This window comes from Bos mutus, chromosome 22 (assembly GCF_027580195.1).
Source record: "Bos mutus isolate GX-2022 chromosome 22, NWIPB_WYAK_1.1, whole genome shotgun sequence".
In the NCBI taxonomy this organism is placed as follows: domain Eukaryota; kingdom Metazoa; phylum Chordata; class Mammalia; order Artiodactyla; family Bovidae; genus Bos; species Bos mutus.
The window spans coordinates 70,763,012-70,779,802 of NC_091638.1; the positions used below are offsets into that span (position 1 = coordinate 70,763,012).

General features: G+C 49.4%; 5 protein-coding genes and 1 non-coding gene across 8 annotated transcripts; 3 read left to right on the forward strand and 3 right to left on the reverse strand.

Moving 5' to 3' along the window:
- The first annotated feature begins 1,879 nt into the window (after positions 1 to 1,879).
- On the forward strand, positions 1,880 to 4,529 carry UBXN1 (UBX domain protein 1). Of its 2 annotated transcripts, none has more exons than XM_070360145.1 (10): positions 1,880 to 1,960; positions 2,068 to 2,155; positions 2,294 to 2,347; positions 2,434 to 2,528; positions 2,627 to 2,696; positions 2,930 to 3,121; positions 3,217 to 3,268; positions 3,385 to 3,501; positions 4,035 to 4,227; positions 4,392 to 4,529. In XM_070360145.1, exons 2-10 carry the CDS (start codon positions 2,097 to 2,099, stop codon positions 4,439 to 4,441), a joined length of 882 nt encoding a protein of 293 aa, XP_070216246.1. In that variant the 5' UTR covers positions 1,880 to 1,960; positions 2,068 to 2,096; the 3' UTR covers positions 4,442 to 4,529. The 2 variants fall into 2 exon arrangements, with proteins under 2 accessions (XP_070216246.1, XP_005904903.1); XM_005904841.3 differs by having other exon boundaries at positions 1,884 to 1,960; positions 2,434 to 2,540.
- A 1,577-nt stretch (positions 4,530 to 6,106) lies between these two features.
- On the reverse strand, positions 6,107 to 7,049 carry UQCC3 (ubiquinol-cytochrome c reductase complex assembly factor 3). The gene is made up of 2 exons (XM_005904840.3): positions 6,843 to 7,049; positions 6,107 to 6,751 (listed from the first exon to the last, which is right to left on the reverse strand). Exons 1-2 carry the CDS (start codon positions 6,960 to 6,962, stop codon positions 6,599 to 6,601), a joined length of 273 nt encoding a protein of 90 aa, XP_005904902.1. The 5' UTR covers positions 6,963 to 7,049; the 3' UTR covers positions 6,107 to 6,598.
- Positions 7,050 to 9,014: 1,965 nt separating this feature from the next.
- LBHD1 (LBH domain containing 1) lies at positions 9,015 to 10,265 on the forward strand. Its single transcript, XM_070360147.1, has 2 exons — positions 9,015 to 9,439; positions 9,994 to 10,265. Exons 1-2 carry the CDS (start codon positions 9,049 to 9,051, stop codon positions 10,263 to 10,265), a joined length of 663 nt encoding a protein of 220 aa, XP_070216248.1. The 5' UTR covers positions 9,015 to 9,048.
- Positions 10,266 to 10,370: 105 nt separating this feature from the next.
- Positions 10,371 to 12,225, reverse strand: CSKMT (citrate synthase lysine methyltransferase). 2 transcript variants are annotated; one of them, XM_014481162.2, is made up of 4 exons: positions 12,104 to 12,225; positions 11,753 to 11,822; positions 11,509 to 11,642; positions 10,371 to 11,346 (listed from the first exon to the last, which is right to left on the reverse strand). In XM_014481162.2, the coding sequence occupies exons 3-4, from the start codon at positions 11,573 to 11,575 to the stop codon at positions 10,691 to 10,693; spliced, it is 723 nt and encodes a 240-aa protein (XP_014336648.1). In that variant the 5' UTR covers positions 11,576 to 11,642; positions 11,753 to 11,822; positions 12,104 to 12,225; the 3' UTR covers positions 10,371 to 10,690. The 2 variants fall into 2 exon arrangements, with proteins under 2 accessions (XP_014336648.1, XP_070216247.1); XM_070360146.1 differs by having other exon boundaries at positions 11,509 to 11,822; positions 12,104 to 12,220.
- Positions 11,900 to 12,048, reverse strand: LOC138984791 (small nucleolar RNA SNORA57). The gene has a single exon (XR_011462077.1). It is a non-coding gene; the product is annotated as a small nucleolar RNA SNORA57 (small nucleolar RNA).
- Positions 12,204 to 15,632, forward strand: C22H11orf98 (chromosome 22 C11orf98 homolog). Its single transcript, XM_070360148.1, has 4 exons — positions 12,204 to 12,321; positions 12,471 to 12,595; positions 14,776 to 14,873; positions 14,956 to 15,632. The coding sequence occupies exons 1-4, from the start codon at positions 12,283 to 12,285 to the stop codon at positions 15,063 to 15,065; spliced, it is 372 nt and encodes a 123-aa protein (XP_070216249.1). The 5' UTR covers positions 12,204 to 12,282; the 3' UTR covers positions 15,066 to 15,632.
- The last annotated feature ends 1,159 nt before the right edge of the window (positions 15,633 to 16,791 follow it).

The window sequence follows — 16,791 nt, forward strand, 5'->3', positions numbered from 1 at the left end:
TACATTTGATTCCTGTATTTCCTCAGCATTTCAGTTCAGTTCAGTTCATTTCAGTCGCTCAGTCATGTCCGACTTTTTGCAACCCCATGGACTGCAGCACGCCAGGCTTCCCTGTCCATCACTAACTCCTGGAGCTGACTCAAACTCATGTCCATCAAGTCAGTGATGCCATCCAACCATCTCATCCTCTGTCATCCCCTTCTCCTCCTGCTTTCAATCTTTCCTAGCATCAGGGTCTTTTGCAACAAGTCATATACAAATAATGAGGGTCTACTCCCTCATTTTTTTCATAGTTTTTCTTACCTACTATCTTATTATTAAAGACTCACTTTAGAGACTTCCCTAGTAGTCCAGGGATTAAGATCCTACACTTACACCACAGGGAGCACAGGTTCGATCCCTGGTCAGGGAACTAAGATCCCACATGCCACATGCCTCGTGCAGCAGAGCCAAACATACAAAAACAAAAAACCATGAAGACATGCTTTACATACACTCTCACTTAATTCCTATCACAATCATTCCAAGAGATGGTGTCACTTTTTCACAAATGAGAAGCAAGCTTGAGGTTCTAAACACTTTGAAGCTACAAGTCAGGATTTCAGCCCAAATTGCATCAAAAGCTGATGCTCTTGACTCCACTACAGAGAGACAGCACAGCTTAGCTGTTTGATAGCGCACACTGCATGGGTTTGAATCCTAGCTCTCCTACTTTGTCAGCTCTGTCACCTTTGGTAAATTAGCTCACCTTTCTGTTTGTTTCCCGTGACTACTAATAGTATCTACTCATTAGAATTATTGGGATGATTAAATATTAATTAACCATATAAAATTCTCTAGTGCATCTATTATCAATATTAATAACTTTAAATTATTAGTCTGCCTCTAATAAACATTTAAAAATAAGTTTTAGGGACTTCCTTGGTGGTCCAGTGGTTAAGGCTCTGTGCTTTCACTTCAGGGGCCACAGGTTAGCTCGCTGGTGGGGAACTGAGATCTCACAACCTGTATGGCTTGGTCGAATAAACAAATAAGGAAAATAAAAGTGAGTTTTAACTTAGGCGACCTAACAGCCTAGGTAGCAGTGGAAAGCTAAGTAAACAACAAGACTACACAGCAGGGGGACAAATGCTAATAGAGAAAATAGTGGTGCTGGGAGATAGAGATGTGGTGGTCAAAGCACGCTTTCTTTAGAAAGCAAACCGCAGGAGCTTCTATCGTGGTTCAGTAGTTAAGCTGAGGCACTTTCATCACAGGAATGCAAATTTGATCTCTGGTCCGGGAATTAAAATCCCACAAGCCATGCTGCCCAAAGAAAGAAAGGGTCTGTTTTGCAATCTGCACAAGTTACCCTCAAGCAGTGAAAGATGAACTCCGTGCTAACTACCTTTACCCAGTGCAGCTTGCCAGACACCTAAGGTTGGTGCTATTGTTATCCTCACTTTATAGATGGAGAATTAACAAGAGACGGCAGGAGGAAGCCATTTAGGTGACTGAGGTATCATGGAGAAGTCTTAACCGAGGAGGTGATGACAAGATCTGTTATTACGTTTTGCAAAGATCCCTTGTGGCAGTCGAGCGGAGGATGGCTCAATTCTCCGGAGAGGATGAATAGGTCAAAGGGTGCATACATTTCTAAGGCTCCTGATAAACACTGCTTGCGGTGTGCTTAGGGGCCATCTGGGGAGCTGTCTTCATTCGCCCATGGGTTTCAGGACAGCATCGTTCTTTTTCTCTAGCACCAACGGGCGCCCGTACTTGGGCAGGGGAGTGTTGGCTGCCTCCTAGAATGCGACTCCCAGGCACCGCCCATTCGCGTTCTCTCAGCAGCGCCAGGCCGGCGTTTCTGGCACTCGGCGGCACCCGTCCACGCCCGCCCCCACGTGACCCAAACAGATTCGGGCACTTCCGTCTCGCCTAGGCTTTCTTCTCGTAGGTGTCCGCGGCTGGTCCGCAGCCGGTGAGTGAGCAAGCACCCGGCTGGGGCGGTCGCGGGCAAGGTTGGGCGCTGGTGGGAGGCGCCTCGCGCTGACTCCCTTCGCCGTCTTCGCTCCCCTCTTTCCCCAGGTCCCCGCGGAAGCGGCGGTGGCGGCGTCATGGCGGAGCTGACGGCTCTGGAGAGTCTCCTCGAGATGGGCTTCCCCAAGGGACGCGCGTAAGGGAGCCCCCTAACCCAGGGCCGCGGGGTCGCGCACCTGCCCAGGCCTTTACCCCAGTGTGGCCTCAGGCTCTACGCCCCAGCCTGATCGTCGCCATGGCTCGTGGGCGCTATTCACGGTGTTTCTGCCCTCAGGGAGAAGGCTCTGGCCCTCACAGGGAACCAGGGCATCGAGGCTGCGATGGACTGGTGAGCGCTCAGACCGGTGGCAGGGGACGGGGAACTGCTGGGAGGGCAGCCTGAACGTTAATCTCCCTCCTGACTTTCCCTGCCAGGTTGATGGAGCACGAAGACGACCCCGATGTGGATGAGCCATTAGCCACCCCCCTTGGACATGTCCTGGGACGGGAACCCACCCCCTCGGAGCAAGGTGGCCCCAAAGGTCCTGACTGAGGAAAACAGTGTGATTATTCAGGAGGGCCCGAGGAGGAGGATGAAAGGGTAATAATACTGATTGATTGATTGTAGGACCTGGGTCTGCAGTGGGAGAAGGCAAACCTGTTTTGACTGAAGAGGAAAGACAGGAACAGACGAAGAGGTAGGAAGAACAGGCTCACGTTTCTGAGAGTCACTTTCCACCTCTCCCCACTACACAAGTCTGGTCAAAGAACTCTCACTTCCCACGTTTTTTCTTGGCCCTTTCCTTCTTTGTTTTTTTTGTATCTGTTTTGGGACTGTGTTTCTGGGTTTTGTTTTCTGAGTCCCTTGTTATAAACTCACTTTCGCAATTTATATACATGTCTCTTGAATGGTTTCCTTTCTGCAACATAGGATGTTGGAGCTGGTGGCCCAAAAGCAGCGGGAGCGTGAAGAAAGAGAGGAGCGGGAGGCATTGGAACGGGAACGGCAGCGCAGGAGACAAGGGCAGGAGTTGACAGCTGCCCGACAGAGGCTACAGGAAGATGAGATGCGCCGGGCTGCTGAAGAGCGGAGGAGGGAAAAGGCTGAAGAGTTAGAAGCCAGGTCTGGATTCTGGGAGTGTTGGGCTAAGACATGGCAAAGGAATCAAGATTTGCTTTGTCAATGTCTGACCTTCTTGTGTCCTGTCTGCATTCCAGACAAAGAGTCCGAGAAAAGATCGAAAGGGACAAAGCAGAGAGAGCCAAGAAGGTAGGTAATTGGGTGGAAATCCAGGATAGTTTAGTGGAGGGGCCAGTAAATCCCCTTTTCTAGCTTCAGAGGGCGAGGATTGGCTTAGTGCCTGATTATTGAACTTTGTCTTCTAGTATGGTGGTAACGTGGGTTCTCAGCCATCCCCACCAGCAACAGAGCCAGGCCCTGTTCCCTCCTCTCCCAGCCGGGAGCCTCCCACAAAGCGGGAGTATGACCAGTGTCGCATACAGGTACTGATTCGGATTCCAGTCTTGCTCCTGGGACCCTTTGTTGGCTTACAGGGCACCCAACCGAGCCCAGCCCAGAGCTTTTTTCAGTTACTTTTCCTTTGCCAAACCTCTCCCTTCTTTGTAAATGACTTTTGAAATCCTACCTCCTCTGCTCTGAGGGAAGATATCAAATTTCACTTGTCCCAGTCTTATTTAAACCCATACCTCTCTCTTATTCAGCAGTTGCCTTTTTACTTGTTCATAGTGTTTTCATTTAGATTATGCAGCTGTTTGCATGATGTGTGATATCTATCCAGATGTTTTATATAATTTTGCATTATGTTTTTGTTAAATTGTGAGGGAGCCAGGGGTCTCTTTGTTCATTGCTGAGTAAAGCGCATTCTAAGTGGTTGTTCATTAGGTGCTTTCAATAGTAATTATCCTGGTCCAGTCCCTCTAAGTGGAAGGAGAAGCCAACTTTGCTCCTTTTTCTTACTTGCGCACCTCACTCAGTTACGATATTCACAATACTGTATCTCTCTCTTGCCCTTTAGGTCCGGCTGCCAGATGGGACCTCACTGACCCAGACATTCCGGGCACGGGAACAGCTGGCAGCTGTGAGGCTCTACGTGGAGCTCCACCGTGGGGAGGAGCTAGGCGGGGCCCAGGACCCTGTGCAGTTGCTCAGTGGCTTCCCCCGGCGGGCCTTCTCAGAGGCTGACATGGAGCGGCCTCTGCAGGAGCTGGGTATGACACGTGGGATCTGAAACCAGGACTTGGGGGATAGCGGATGCTTGAGGAGAAGGGATGCAAAGAAGGGACTTTGTATAGAGACGGTGTGAGGGCAGAATGTGGGGCAGTGGGGGGAAGCAGATATCTTTGGGTTCAAATCTGTTTTCTTCCATCTTCAGGACTTGTGCCTTCTGCTGTCCTCATTGTGGCCAAGAAATGTCCCGGCTAAGAGGCCTTTATCCCACCATCCCTCTTTGACCTCTCTTCATCTTTGATAAAGCACTGACATTGCCTTCTTAATAAATAGACTCTCCTGAGTTCTGTATGTGCCTGACTCCTTCCTGAATGGCTGGGAGAGACAAGGAAGGCTTTCAGAATAGACACTATGCTTTATGTTACATTTCCAAGGGAGACTTGTTTCTAATCTCCACATCTGATTAGTTGTCTAGGAGGTTAAAGTGGGGCGGCCCCAGCAAAAAAGTGGGGATAGCATTTTTTGCTCTATGAGTAAGACAGTACCTAAGCTTGAAATCTTTACTAGCTATGTGCCTTGACTTCTTAAGTCTAGTTTCTTCTTTAGTAAAACCTGGATAATAGTACCTGTTATTTGGGGTTGTGGGGGTTACGTAATGCTTTAGCACAGTGCATGACACCTAACGAGTCCCCAGTTACTAGCTACTAAAAGAGTAGTTTTTAAAATGTGGCCATTCACAAAAAGTATTGAGTGCTTAATATGTACTGTGTATTAACTGAGATATGAAAGCACTATTATCTAACAGTGGGTACAATTATTCCATTTTAGAGACCAGACGTGAAAGCACATGACTTGTTCAAACTGACACAGGTAGCAAGTAGTAGAACCTGAACACACTCCTGGGGAGCTTGACTTTCAGGCTCAGGCTCTGAACTGCCAATGCCAAGCTCCTGCATTCTAGCCCCTCTTGCTGTTGCTGCTCACCTCATCTCCATGCTCCCTCAAGCAGCTGCCTCCTTCCTCTCATACCCTGGCTAGGAAAGAGGCCACAACTAAATTTAAAAGATCACACATGACAAATGTGTTTATGACCTCACAATCTAGAAGCACAAAACTGCACCACTGCTCGTACATGGAAACAGACCTCAGTGTTACCAAGCTTTATGCTTTATGTAGTGTTCCAGCTTTAATGAAAACAGCCTCCCCTGCGCCCCCACTGTTGCAATAGTTTGGAACCACAGGTCGGAAAAATAAAAAGGAGAGTGAACTTATTGACTTAGCTGTGGGGCTGCTACCCCACTGACAGCTTTACCTCATCCCATCAGTGGCATCTCCAATAGATTCTATGACCACATTCAGACTGAAAACCACTGCAATGAACGCCTTATGGGAGGAAAGCCCCAGTGCATTTAGTGAGAGGCTGTCCTGTGCCTGGCACTTACATTCCTAAGTTCACCTTCTGACCACAACTCTCAAGATAATTGTCACCTTTATGATCAGGACTTCCCAAGTGGCCCTAGGGGTAAAAAACACCCCCACCCCCACCCCCATCCGCGCCAATGCAGGAGATGTAAGAGACGCTGGTTCGGTCCCTGGGTGGGGAGGATCCCCCAGAGAAGGAAACGGCAACTCACTCCAGTATTCTTGTCTGGAGAACCCTGTGGACAGCTGGCGGGCTACAGTCCATAGGGTCGCAGAGTCGGACAGGACTTAAGTGACTTAGCACACACGGAACAGGAGGACCGAGGCTCAGAGAGGTTCTGTAACATACAGGAGTTGAAACAAGATCTGTCTCAAAGTACACTCCGTTTTACTAGTACCACAGTGGCCTCCAAAACTTAAGGCCACAGAAGGCATCACGGCATATGTTAATTGCTAGAAGCCCCTCTTCAACCTCATTCGAAAGACAGGAAACCAAAGTGTCCTCTATGGGTGTTTATTGCACAAGAGTTTCCAGGCTACTTATAATTTCAAGAACATCATTTGGTTATCCACTCACACAAACCACAGATCTGACTTGTGTTTTGAAAATGTCGTCGCTCTGCCTATTGGGCTTCAGCCTCACATAGGGCGGGCGTGGCAGCCGGCAGCCGCACTCCAGCCAGGCCGCAGCACCTACCCGCAGAACACTTGGCTTTTATGGGCGTCCAACCGCAGGGCTCACTCTCTGGATGGAGGAACATGATTTATTGGTTCCTTCAGTTAGCCACAGCCCGCGATGTGGACGTTAAAACGTAGTCCTTGCAAGCTGTGGAAGAGAGCGCGCTCACCCGGCGGCAGCTCCCGAAGTCGCGGAGATGCCTGCGCTTGGCATCCGGGTCTGGACTCCCCGCCGGCCCACGGAGGAGTCAGGGCGGCTTGGGCGCCTGCGCTGCAGCATAAGTCCCGGCGCCCAGGGGAGCAGGTTCTGTCTCAGGCTGACCTCCCGCCGCCGCCGCCACTCATCCAGTTCTTTCTCCAGGCGACGTTCTCTTGCGTGGCCGCTGCTTCCTGCAGAGTGGCCAGCAGCAACTCTTTGGTCCTGGCCGCCTCGTCCCTGCGCTGCGGGTACTGCTCCGGCATCTCCTGTAGGCAGAAAGAGTGGTTCGCAGCCCCGGCCACCAGCCCGGGGTTCTCCGCCCGCCCACCCCACCTCTGCCTCCCCAACTGCTCCCACCTTCAGCATCGCCTGCTTCCGCTCCTCACCCGGGGTCACAAGGGCAAAAAGCGCGGTGCCCACGCCAGCCCCGGCGCCCAGCAGTGCGCCCACGAGCAGCAGCTTGCGCAGGGTCGTCATGGTCGACAGCGCAACCAGCGAGAGGACCTCTGGAGCCTCAGTAGCCCATCCGGGCCGCCGCGACGACTTAATCTGCGCAGGCTAGAGCGCCCCACACAAGAGACCATAGAGACGGGCCCGGGCTAGAGAGGACCTAATCGGAGAAATGTTTCGAATCTGAAGCGTCTAGGTCTTAAGACTAGTTTAGCTGAGAAGGTTGAGCACGTCAAGAGGTGTTGGGACCCAGGGCTGAGGGTGGGACCCCTTGTCATGAAATCCCGAGTAGGATTGCTAACGGGAGAGTGTCTTCATGGTTACTGGGAGTTTGACAATTGCCCGGTTCCGGAATGTCCAGATCAATAGAGGGCTAAGCCTGTGCTCTGTAGTTTCCTAGGATTACTTGTGCTTTATCCAAACCGCAGTATGTAATGACGTCCACGTGTTTATAAACATCAGTCTGTTGACTCCCTTCAATCTCTTCAATCCTAAACACTGAAAAACCAAGTGTACCGGATGGGGAAAATGATATATTAATACATTTCCCTTTTATTTTACTTAGTAAAAGCAAACATTACCCTTCTCTTAGGTAAATAATCTTGGCTTTTTTTTTTTTTTTTTAACCATGAAAACCATGGATGTTGTGTAACTTACCGAATTCTAGTTTGGTGAAGAAAACACCTCTTAGTTGTGTGACTCTGGATAAGTCATTTAAGTTCTTTGTTTTACAGTTTCTGCATGGGAAAATGAGGCTAATAACAGTGCATATGGACATGTTAATGGACATGAATTTGAGCAAACTCTGGGAGATAGTGAAGGACAGGGAAGCCAGGCATGTTGCAGTCCATGAGGTCGCAAAGGGTCAGCCATGACTTAGTGGTTGACCAACAACATCTCACAATTTTAGGATAATTAAACAATTTATATGACATGCATTTAAAACAGTTCCTGGTATCAACTACAGATTGGCACTTGCCAAGAGCATTTGCCAGTGACTGAACAGCAACAGTCACTGTTGGATGGGTGGATGGCATCACTGATTGGATCAACATGAGTTTGAGCAAGCTTCAGGGAAGCCTGGTGTGCTGCAGTCCATAGGGTCATAGAGTCGGAGGCGACTGAGCTAAATGAACAAAAACAAGAAGGGCATTTGCCATCTGCCTGTGTTGCTGCAACTGCTGACCTCTACACTCCCTAAAGGGAATTCAGGGTGGAGAGTGAGGCACTCTGTGCCCCAGGGAAACTGGTGGAACAGGTCTTTTAACTAGTTAGATATTTTCAGGAACTGATTTCATGATTTCATTTCTTGCATCTCCTCTAGAAAAGCACTAAATCCCTTCATGCTGATGTCAGCTCCTCCTCCTGACTAGCAGAAAACCTTTTATAAAATGAGTGCTTGATTGCACTGAACTCCCCCTTCACGAAAATCTTATATTTTGACTTTCTCCACTGCTTCTTTGGAGCAGTCTCTCAGACCTGTCTGAGGGACTGTCTCCTGGGTTGCAGTCTTCATTTTGCCCCAAATAAAACTTCACTCACAACTCTCACGTTGTGCTTTTTTTTTTTTAGTTGACACTATATAAATATTCATTAAATAAGATACCAAGAAATGTGAACTTGGAAGACCCTGTAAGAATCAGGAAATTTCAAACTCATTATTGAAGCTCTTTACTCACAGGGCTTTAATCCAAATGCCCTCCTTAACTCCTACTCCTCCTGCCTTTCTCTGTGTCACCAGAGTGAGTGCGCCTCCCTGGTGGCTCAGACCGTAAAGAATCTGCCTGCAATGTGGAAGATCCCCTGGAGAAGGAAATGGCTACCCACTCCAGTATTCTTGCCTGGAGAATCCCATGGACAGAGAAGCCTGGCAGGCAATACAGTCCGTGGGGTCGAAAAGAGTCTTACACGACTGAGCGCCTAGCACTTCACTTCATCCCACCTCCTGGCATTGGCCCCTCCCCTGGAAGGTCCATAATCTCCTTTCAGCTTCCTCTCCTCAGAAGTGATTAAGGGGCTCGGCTCCAAAGCGATTAAAGGAGCAGTCTGTGGGGTGCACTGGGCAGGGGTGCTCTACTGAGTTCAATTGTCCTGCATTCTAGAATCAGCACCCATGGCCCTTGTGCCAGGGAGCAGTGAGGATGGGCCTTGGCCTAGAGATAGCCCAGGCTCTTCCCAGCGTGCAGACAGTCCTAGACTGACCAACCCGCTTTGGAAGGACAAAGGAGAAATTGACAGGGTTGAAGGTCACCAGGATGTTCAGGTTAGTACTTTCCCACCTTGCGTCCTGCTGTTGGTTCACCCTCCACTTTGGCCCGGTTCCCCTGCTGTGCCTATCCAGGTTATGTGTCCGCAGACCCGCCTCCCCTCCATTGTGGTGGAAGCCTCTGAGGTGAGTGAAGAGAGTGGGGAGCTCCGGTGGCCACACGAGGAGCTGCTGCTGCTGACTGACGATGAGGAAGAGGAGGTCGAGGTGTTCTTCCAGGACCAAAGTGAAGAACCAGGTGAGGGAGGAGGCTCATTCAAATGGGGCTGTTGCGAACTGAATGTTCTAAGCAAAACAAGAGGGACAACTTAGTTGTGTCCCCTGCATTAAACAGCACCCAGTAGGTGCCCAGTAAACATCGTGAAGAGAAATGTAGAGGTGGGAGAGAAAAGTCAAGGTGGCTGAGGGACTTCCTTGACGGTCCAGGTCCAGATCCAGTGGTTGGGACTCTGAGCTTCCACCTCAGGGAGTGGGAGGAAAGGGCTCAGGTTAGATCCCCATCTGTGGAATTAAGATTCCACGTGCCGTGCAGCTTGGCCAAAAAAATGAAAAAAGTTAAGGTGACTGGCAAAGTTGATGAATTTTTTTATTTTTTTTTGGCCACCATGCCACACAGCTTGTGGGAGTTAGGCTCTTCATTTCAATTGCTGTATTATTTTTATAAGCAAAAAGAATTAAACAAATTTACCTCAAAAAAAAAAAAAAAAAAAAACCCCAGTCAGGTACCAGGTATATTTTTCTCTGTTCTTTTATTATGTATTTTTCATTGTTAATGGGTTCTTTAACTCCCAGGCTGGACTTGGAGCTCCCTGGACCCTAAGTCTCCTTTAAGAACCTTTAACCCAGAACTCAGCTGGGGGCAGGAACGGGTAGATCAAGATGCCTCCTGGATCCCAGAGGACACAGACTGTCAGGAAGCCCCCAATCCCTGTCCTCTCTGGGACCCACCATCAAGCTCCCATGTCTGCAGAAGCTGCTTTGTGGAATATTCCCATTTCCTGCCTCCCAGGAGCTTTGAGGGTAAGTATCACTTTCTCCCTCAAACATTTTACCTAGGTTTTTGAAGTCCTTCCATCCATCCCTTCAGTCTTCCTCATCTACAAGTGAGAAAAATGGGGCTTAAAGGTTAGACCCCAGGGTCACACCAGTGATAGTCAAGGAATCTGAATTAAGAACTCTCGTCTGTGCTTTTAAGATTTCAACTAGTTGGAGATGGGAAATAACCCACTTGTACGTTTTCTATTTAGCACTCATTTTGTGCCTGGCACTGCTAAATGTTTCACCTGTCAACTGTATGTAATCACATAACTTCAGGTATTATTCCAGCCTTGCAGGTGAGTAAATGGGGCACAGAAATATTCAGTACCAGGTGCACCCATCTAATAAATGTGGAAACCAGCACCCAAATTTTCCAGTCATCTTGCAAAGACAAAAGTTTTCTCCACCTCCTCACCAAACGGAAAACAGTAAGATCAGGTCTAAAACATCTTTAATCAGAGCCTTGAACCACGTAAGCAAAGTAGGTGATGCCCCTGAAAGGGCCCAGCTCCTGCACTGTCACAGTCCAGCCCTGGGACCCTTTCTCTAGGCAGGGGAGCCGCACATCAGGATCCTCATCTGAGAACTGAATCAGGGTCCCCTGGGGGCTTAGGACCCTCAGACATTCTGCCAGGAGCTGGTAAGCCCCAGGCAGACCACCCCGGGCAACAGCATCCCAGGTGCCCTTGTCCAGGACTAGCTGAAAGGAGCCTGAGGAAGCCACTGGCTGCAGATTCTGGCCATCAGCCTGCATGAAATGGAGGCTTGACTCAGGGTGTCCAGGGCACAGGGGTGTTTGGCCTTGGCCACCTTCCAGGAGACTGTTCATGTGGGCCACTGCTACGGGAGAGAAGTCCACCCCCAACACGTCCACGGGGTGCGGGCATTTGGTATAGAGGCCTGGACACAAGCTGGAGGTCCCACAGCCCACGTCCAACACCCGGGGTGGACAGGCAGCCCATGATTTCTCCAGCAGCGGCAGCAGGAGCCCCTGGGCTTCTTCGTATCCAAAGAACCAGTCGAAGGTGCGGACGCTGCCCTGACGGGGTTGGGCGTGGAGCTTATCCCAGAGGGAGCGGTCTGCCAGGCAGCTACCAGCCAGGGAACCTGCGGACGAGGGGAGGACACGCATCACCCAGCGCCCGGTTCTTTCAAACTGCTGCAAAATCGGCGCCATGTGCCCTGGGGTTTTCAGCGTCACAATTTCAATGACCAGACTCTTGGGTAACGAAGAGCCCAGCTTGCCCTCCCAGTGTCCACCTTCCCTACCCGCCACGGTGCGGCGCGTCCCCGCCGCCAGGCTCGCCAGATGGAGGGTTCGGCGCAAAGCAGCCATCCGGAGGTGCCGGCAAGGTCGCCCAGAGAAACTTGTGTGAAAATGTCGCCCGTACTCCGGCTGGGGCCTGAGATCCAAGGGAAGATTTGCAAAATCCGCTGTGCGGAATGACGCATAAAGCTTCCCTAACCCTGCAGCTTCGGAAAAAGAATGCGGACACAAACTTAGTACGAAGACCTTTATTGTTTGCAGCGGGAAGTGGAAGAGGGGATATGGCAGCTCCGGCTCTTGGGGTGGCTCCACAGACCTGAAATCAAAGGAGAAGGTGTGAGTACCCCCGGGAGGAGTCTGCTGAACCTCGGTTCTGCCCTGCTCCTTGGAGCTCTGTGTCCCGGCGCTTGAGGATAGAACCGGCGGACAGCTGGCCGCCGGTACCGAAGACATGACGCCGAGGGGGCCAGAGCCCGTTCTCTCTACCTCCGTACATTACGCGGAACGGGACTGCACGCCCGACCCGCGCCAAGAAAAGGAGGGTCCACAGGCACCGTCCCCACTCCCCAGGAACACCAGCCGGACACCCACACCTACCAGACCACACTCAATCAGTCGCCGCCCTCGAAAAGGCCTATGCGCGAGCCGGGTTCATTTATATAGTGCCAGGGCCCGCCCTCGAGTTGCGATTGGCTAGCACAGAGCTGAGGGCGGGGCGCACACGGACCCTGCGCACAACGGAAACGTGGACCCGGAGCCGGCCTAGCGGCGCAGCTATGGGTGCTCCGAGTGGAAAGATCAACCGGCCGCGAACGGTGACTCTGGGACCCCCGACATGGTTTCCCAAGCGTCCCAGAGCCTTTATTCTCGCCCGAGATGGAGTCTATGGGCCAGTGTCGCCGGGTGCGGGGTCCCAGGTCGCAGGGCGCAGCCGCCCTCTGATTAAGCATCTTCCTCTCCCCAGGAGCTGAAGAAGAAGCTGTTCAAGCGACGACGAGTGTTGAACCGGGAGCGGCGACTGAAGCATCGGGTGGTCGGAGCTGTGATAGACGAAGGACTGATTACGCGGCACCACCTCAAGAAGCGGGCGTGAGTGCCAGACCCTCTCTCCCTGCGTCCTCCCCCATCAACCCTCCTTCCCTCCTTGTCGAGCTCCGGAGTAGCTTAACACCATTTTGCTTTCCTTGTATACTCACACTTACGCAAGGAAAGTTTGTGCCTAAACTTTGTTAGCCTCTCATTATACCTGTAACTTGCAACCTTTTTTTGGTTCTTGGACCCCACTGAGAATCTAAGGAGACCTGTGGCCCCAGCCTCCCCAAGTAACATATATTCACACAGATTTCCTATAAGTAAATTTAAAAGCGTACACATGAGTGTGTGGTGAATCATTCGATGAATTTTCACAAAGGTTCATGTGGGATATTGCATAGAAGTTTCAAGGCCACTTGAGTTCTTGTGGAAGACTTCCCATCCCATTCTTTCACTGACTTGTTTACTATAATATTTACTTTATGAATTGGCATAATAAATATATTTGGTCCCTGTCGGGTTTCTGACAGAGCTAAAGCCATTGGAATTTGCTGAGTGATAAGAGTGCCTTTTATTTCAAAAGGATCCCCTTTTGAGCACACCTAAACTTAAGCTCGGAGAAGGCAATGACACCCCACTCCAGTACTCTTGCCTGGAAAATCCCATGGACGGAGGAGCCTGGTAGGCTGCAGTCCATGGGGTCGCTAAGAGTCCGACACGACTGAGCGACTTCCCTTTCACTTTTCACTTTCATGCATTGGAGAAGGAAATGGCAACCTACTCCAGTGTTCTTGCCTGGAGAATCCCAGGGACAGGGGAGCCTGGTGGGCTGCCGTCTATGGGGTCGCATAGAGTCGGACACGACTGAAGCGACTTAGCAGCAGCAGCAAACTTAAGCTGGGCTTCCCTGTTGGCTCAGACGGTAAAGAATCCGCCTGCAGTGCTGGAGACCTGGGTTTGATCCCTGCATTGGGAAGATCCCCTGGAGGAGGGCAATCCACTCCAATATTCTCGCCTGGAGAATCCCCATGGACAGAGGAGCCTAGCAGGCTGCCATGGGGTTGCAAAGAGTTGGACACAACTGAGCAAAGAACTAAGCACAAATTTATGCTAATAGTGATTTAGGGTGGGGCTGGTCATCCAAAAGAAGACATGATTAGAGGACTGGAAATTTAAGCCCTATGCACTGACCTTTGAGAAGAGGGCAGGTGCTGGAGATTAAGCTCTATAAAACCTCTTGATAGCTTCCTGATTGGTGAACAGGTGGAGGTGCTGAGAAGGTTTAGCTGGAGAAGGCATGGGAACTCTGGTCCCTTCCATACCTTGCCCTATGCCTCTCTTCCATCTGACTGTTCCTGAGTTGTTCAGTTCAGTTCAGCTCAGTCGTGTCCAACTCTTTGCGACCCCATGAATCGCAGCATGCCAGGCCTCCCTGTCCATCACCATCTCTTGAGTTCACTCAAACTCACATCCATTGAGTCAGTTGGCCATCCATTGGTCATCCAGCCATCTCATCCTCTGTCGTCCCCTTCTCCTCCTGCCCCCAATCCCTCCCAGCATCAGTCTTTTCCAATGAGTCAACTCTTCGCATGAGGTGGCCAAAGTACTGGAGTTTCAGCTTTAGCATCATTCCTTCCAAAGAACACCCAGGGCTGATCTCCTTTAGAATGGACTGGTTGGATCTCCTTGCAGGTTGGATCCTGAGTTGTATTTTATAGTAAATCAGTAAATGCAAGTATGTTTCCCTGAGTTCTGTGAGCCTTTCTAGCAAATTACTGAGTTTGAGAAGGGGATCATAAGAACCGAATTTATGGCTGGCCAATCAGAAGTCTAGGTGACAACCTGGATTTGTGATTGGTATTTGAAGTGGGGGAAACCCTGTGGAACCAAGCCCTTAACCTGTGGTGTCTGATGCCATCTCCAGGTATATAGTGTCCAAATCAAATTTAAATTTGTAGGACGCCCAGTCTGTGTTCACTGCAAATACAGAGAATTACTTGATGTGGGAAAACCTACCATATCTGGTGGCAGAAGTATCAAGGATGAGAGGAGGAAAAGTTTCCACTCGATACTAAATTTTAGCAATTAATGGTACTTTATGTATGTGTTAAGGTTAGTTTTAAGTAAGGTAACAGTTCTTTAACTTAGATCCAAAGACCTTTCCAGTAACCAGAACCACTGTGTGGTCTGTTTTGGTTCAGATTCATCTGGTATTTTTGCTCCTACCAACCCTTTAGGTCCAGTGCACGTGCCAACATTACTCTGTCTGGGAAGAAGCGCAGAAAACTCCTCCAGCAGATCCGACTTGCCCAGAAAGAGAAAGCAGCCATGGAAGGTGAGGCTAGGGCCCAGAAGCTGGGGTGATACAGCCTGGATTCATTCGGGTTCTTTAATGCTTCCTCTTTTCCTTTGTTCAGTGGAAGCCCCTCCTAAGCCAACCAGGACTAGTGACCCACAGCCCAGATCAAAAAAGAAGACAAAAGCCCCCCAGGATGTAGATATGGAGGACCTTGAAGATAAGAGCTAAATCTGAATCTCACACCCTTTCCACCAGAAGATTCTCAAGCTGGAGCCAAGAGGACTCAAAGGTTATTTCAGATGATTTTGGAGAAAGCATTGCTCCTTTTCATTCTCCCCGTATACCTCTTCCCTAATGGCCTACTGACCTGCCCTGGAGGGATGTATTGAGAAAAAGAGAGTAGAAAAGAAAAATTGGAGAGGGAGTCCTAAGCAGTCAACTGCATTTGTAATAAAGCCCCCTCGTTCCCACTGAGATGTGTGTGATTAAATGTGGGAATTGGGATGGGAGAAGGAAAAGGGGCTGTGAGTGTGGAAACAAGACAACTGGAAAACAGGACTCACAGCACTTACTTGAGCAAAGGCAACAAGAAGTTAAGCTCCCTGGTGGCCCTGTCTCCCCAGTGACAAAATTTCTAATAAAACAGGATTATTGTAGAGATGTCAGAGGAGGCAAGGCTCCTGATATCAGCCCTGCCACCTCCACTGTGTGACCAGGGTGGACAAGTGACCGTGATTATCTCTGCTTCCATTGCTGATTATATTTTTAATAAAGTGAACATTATTTTTCCCTTTTTATGCTCAGAAATTCTGTTTGTTGGAAGCCAGGGCTGGGGTGGTTAATTAAAGTGAGAAGCTGAATGTGCAGAGATGTGGTCACTGGGGAAAGAGCAACTCTCTCCTTGCCCTGTTTAATCAGTGCAAGCTTCCTGGAAGAAGGGATTTTGAAAATTTCAAACCTTCAGTAAAGTTAAGAGATTAGCACAATGAGCCCTTATGTATGCACTCTACCTCGGTTTACCAGTTTTTAACATTTCTCTTGCTATGCTTGATCTCCCTACCTGCTTGCAAATATGTGTTTGTTCAAGTACATATCACTGTTGTCTTTGCTGACTCATTTGAAAGTCAGTTGCAGGTGAGATTTTATCCCTAAGGCTATGTTTCTATATAGCCAAAACACCTAAGACACTTAACATTAGTGGAATAGCTAAAATTCAGTTTTTCATATTCAAATTTCCTCAGTTGTCCCAACAATATTCCTTATAACTGCTTATTGTTTCCTCAATCCAGAAACCATTAAGAATCACATACTATTTAACTGTCATGCCCCTTTAGTCTTCAAATGAAAAGAGTACTCCTACCTTGTCTTAGATGACTGGTATTTTTTGAAGAGTCCAGCTCAAATAAAAGAGTATCTCACAATCTGGGTTTGTCTGAGTGTTTCTGTGCATTTCCTCATCATTAGTTGTAGGTTAGGCATTTCTGGGAAGAATTTGATGTAGGATATTGTGCACTTCTCATGGCATATCATCAGGAAGTATGTGTTGACTGAAAAATACACAAGATTGCGGGCAGGAGAAAGGGGCAACAGGATGAGATGGTGGGATGGCATCACCAACTCAATGGACATGAATCTGAGCAAAATCTGGGTGATAGTGAAGGACAAGGAAGCCTGGCACGCTGCAGTTCATGAGGTTGGAAAGAGTCGGACACGACAGCGACAGAACAGCAACAAAAAGTTGAGAATTATGTTTGATTTGGCAGACTTGCAGAGGACTTAAAAGCCCAGAAGACAGCCTCTCAGATGACTGAAGGACTGCTCCTAAGAGGTAAGGGAGGAGCCTAGATAGTTTTTGTGACAAAAATCCAGTAGTCAGGAACTCCCCTGGTGGTCCAGTGGCTAAGACTCTGAGCTGTCAGTGGGGCCCTGGGTTTGATCCCTGGTCAGGGAACTA

What these genes read in the sequence shown, in the direction of transcription:
- UBXN1 (XM_005904841.3), top strand. Translation starts at nt 2,097, where the DNA reads ATGGCGGAGCTGACGGCTCTGGAGAGTCTCCTCGAGATGGGCTTCCCC. An exon ending in GGAGCAAGGTGGCCCCAAAG is followed by an intron (nt 2,541 to 2,626) that starts GTCCTGACTGAG and finishes GATTGATTGTAG; the next exon opens with GACCTGGGTCTGCAGTGGGA. An exon ending in ATGACCAGTGTCGCATACAG is followed by an intron (nt 3,502 to 4,034) that starts GTACTGATTCGG and finishes CTTGCCCTTTAG; the next exon opens with GTCCGGCTGCCAGATGGGAC.
- UQCC3 (XM_005904840.3), bottom strand. Translation starts at nt 6,962, where the DNA reads ATGACGACCCTGCGCAAGCTGCTGCTCGTGGGCGCACTGCTGGGCGCC. An exon ending in GGAAGCAGGCGATGCTGAAG is followed by an intron (nt 6,752 to 6,842) that starts GTGGGAGCAGTT and finishes TTCTGCCTACAG; the next exon opens with GAGATGCCGGAGCAGTACCC.
- LBHD1 (XM_070360147.1), top strand. Translation starts at nt 9,049, where the DNA reads ATGGCCCTTGTGCCAGGGAGCAGTGAGGATGGGCCTTGGCCTAGAGAT. An exon ending in GGACCAAAGTGAAGAACCAG is followed by an intron (nt 9,440 to 9,993) that starts GTGAGGGAGGAG and finishes TTTAACTCCCAG; the next exon opens with GCTGGACTTGGAGCTCCCTG.
- CSKMT (XM_014481162.2), bottom strand. Translation starts at nt 11,575, where the DNA reads ATGGCTGCTTTGCGCCGAACCCTCCATCTGGCGAGCCTGGCGGCGGGG. An exon ending in GACGCGCCGCACCGTGGCGG is followed by an intron (nt 11,347 to 11,508) that starts GTAGGGAAGGTG and finishes CCTCGTCCGCAG; the next exon opens with GTTCCCTGGCTGGTAGCTGC.
- C22H11orf98 (XM_070360148.1), top strand. Translation starts at nt 12,283, where the DNA reads ATGGGTGCTCCGAGTGGAAAGATCAACCGGCCGCGAACG. An exon ending in AGATCAACCGGCCGCGAACG is followed by an intron (nt 12,322 to 12,470) that starts GTGACTCTGGGA and finishes TCCTCTCCCCAG; the next exon opens with GAGCTGAAGAAGAAGCTGTT. An exon ending in AGAGAAAGCAGCCATGGAAG is followed by an intron (nt 14,874 to 14,955) that starts GTGAGGCTAGGG and finishes TCCTTTGTTCAG; the next exon opens with TGGAAGCCCCTCCTAAGCCA.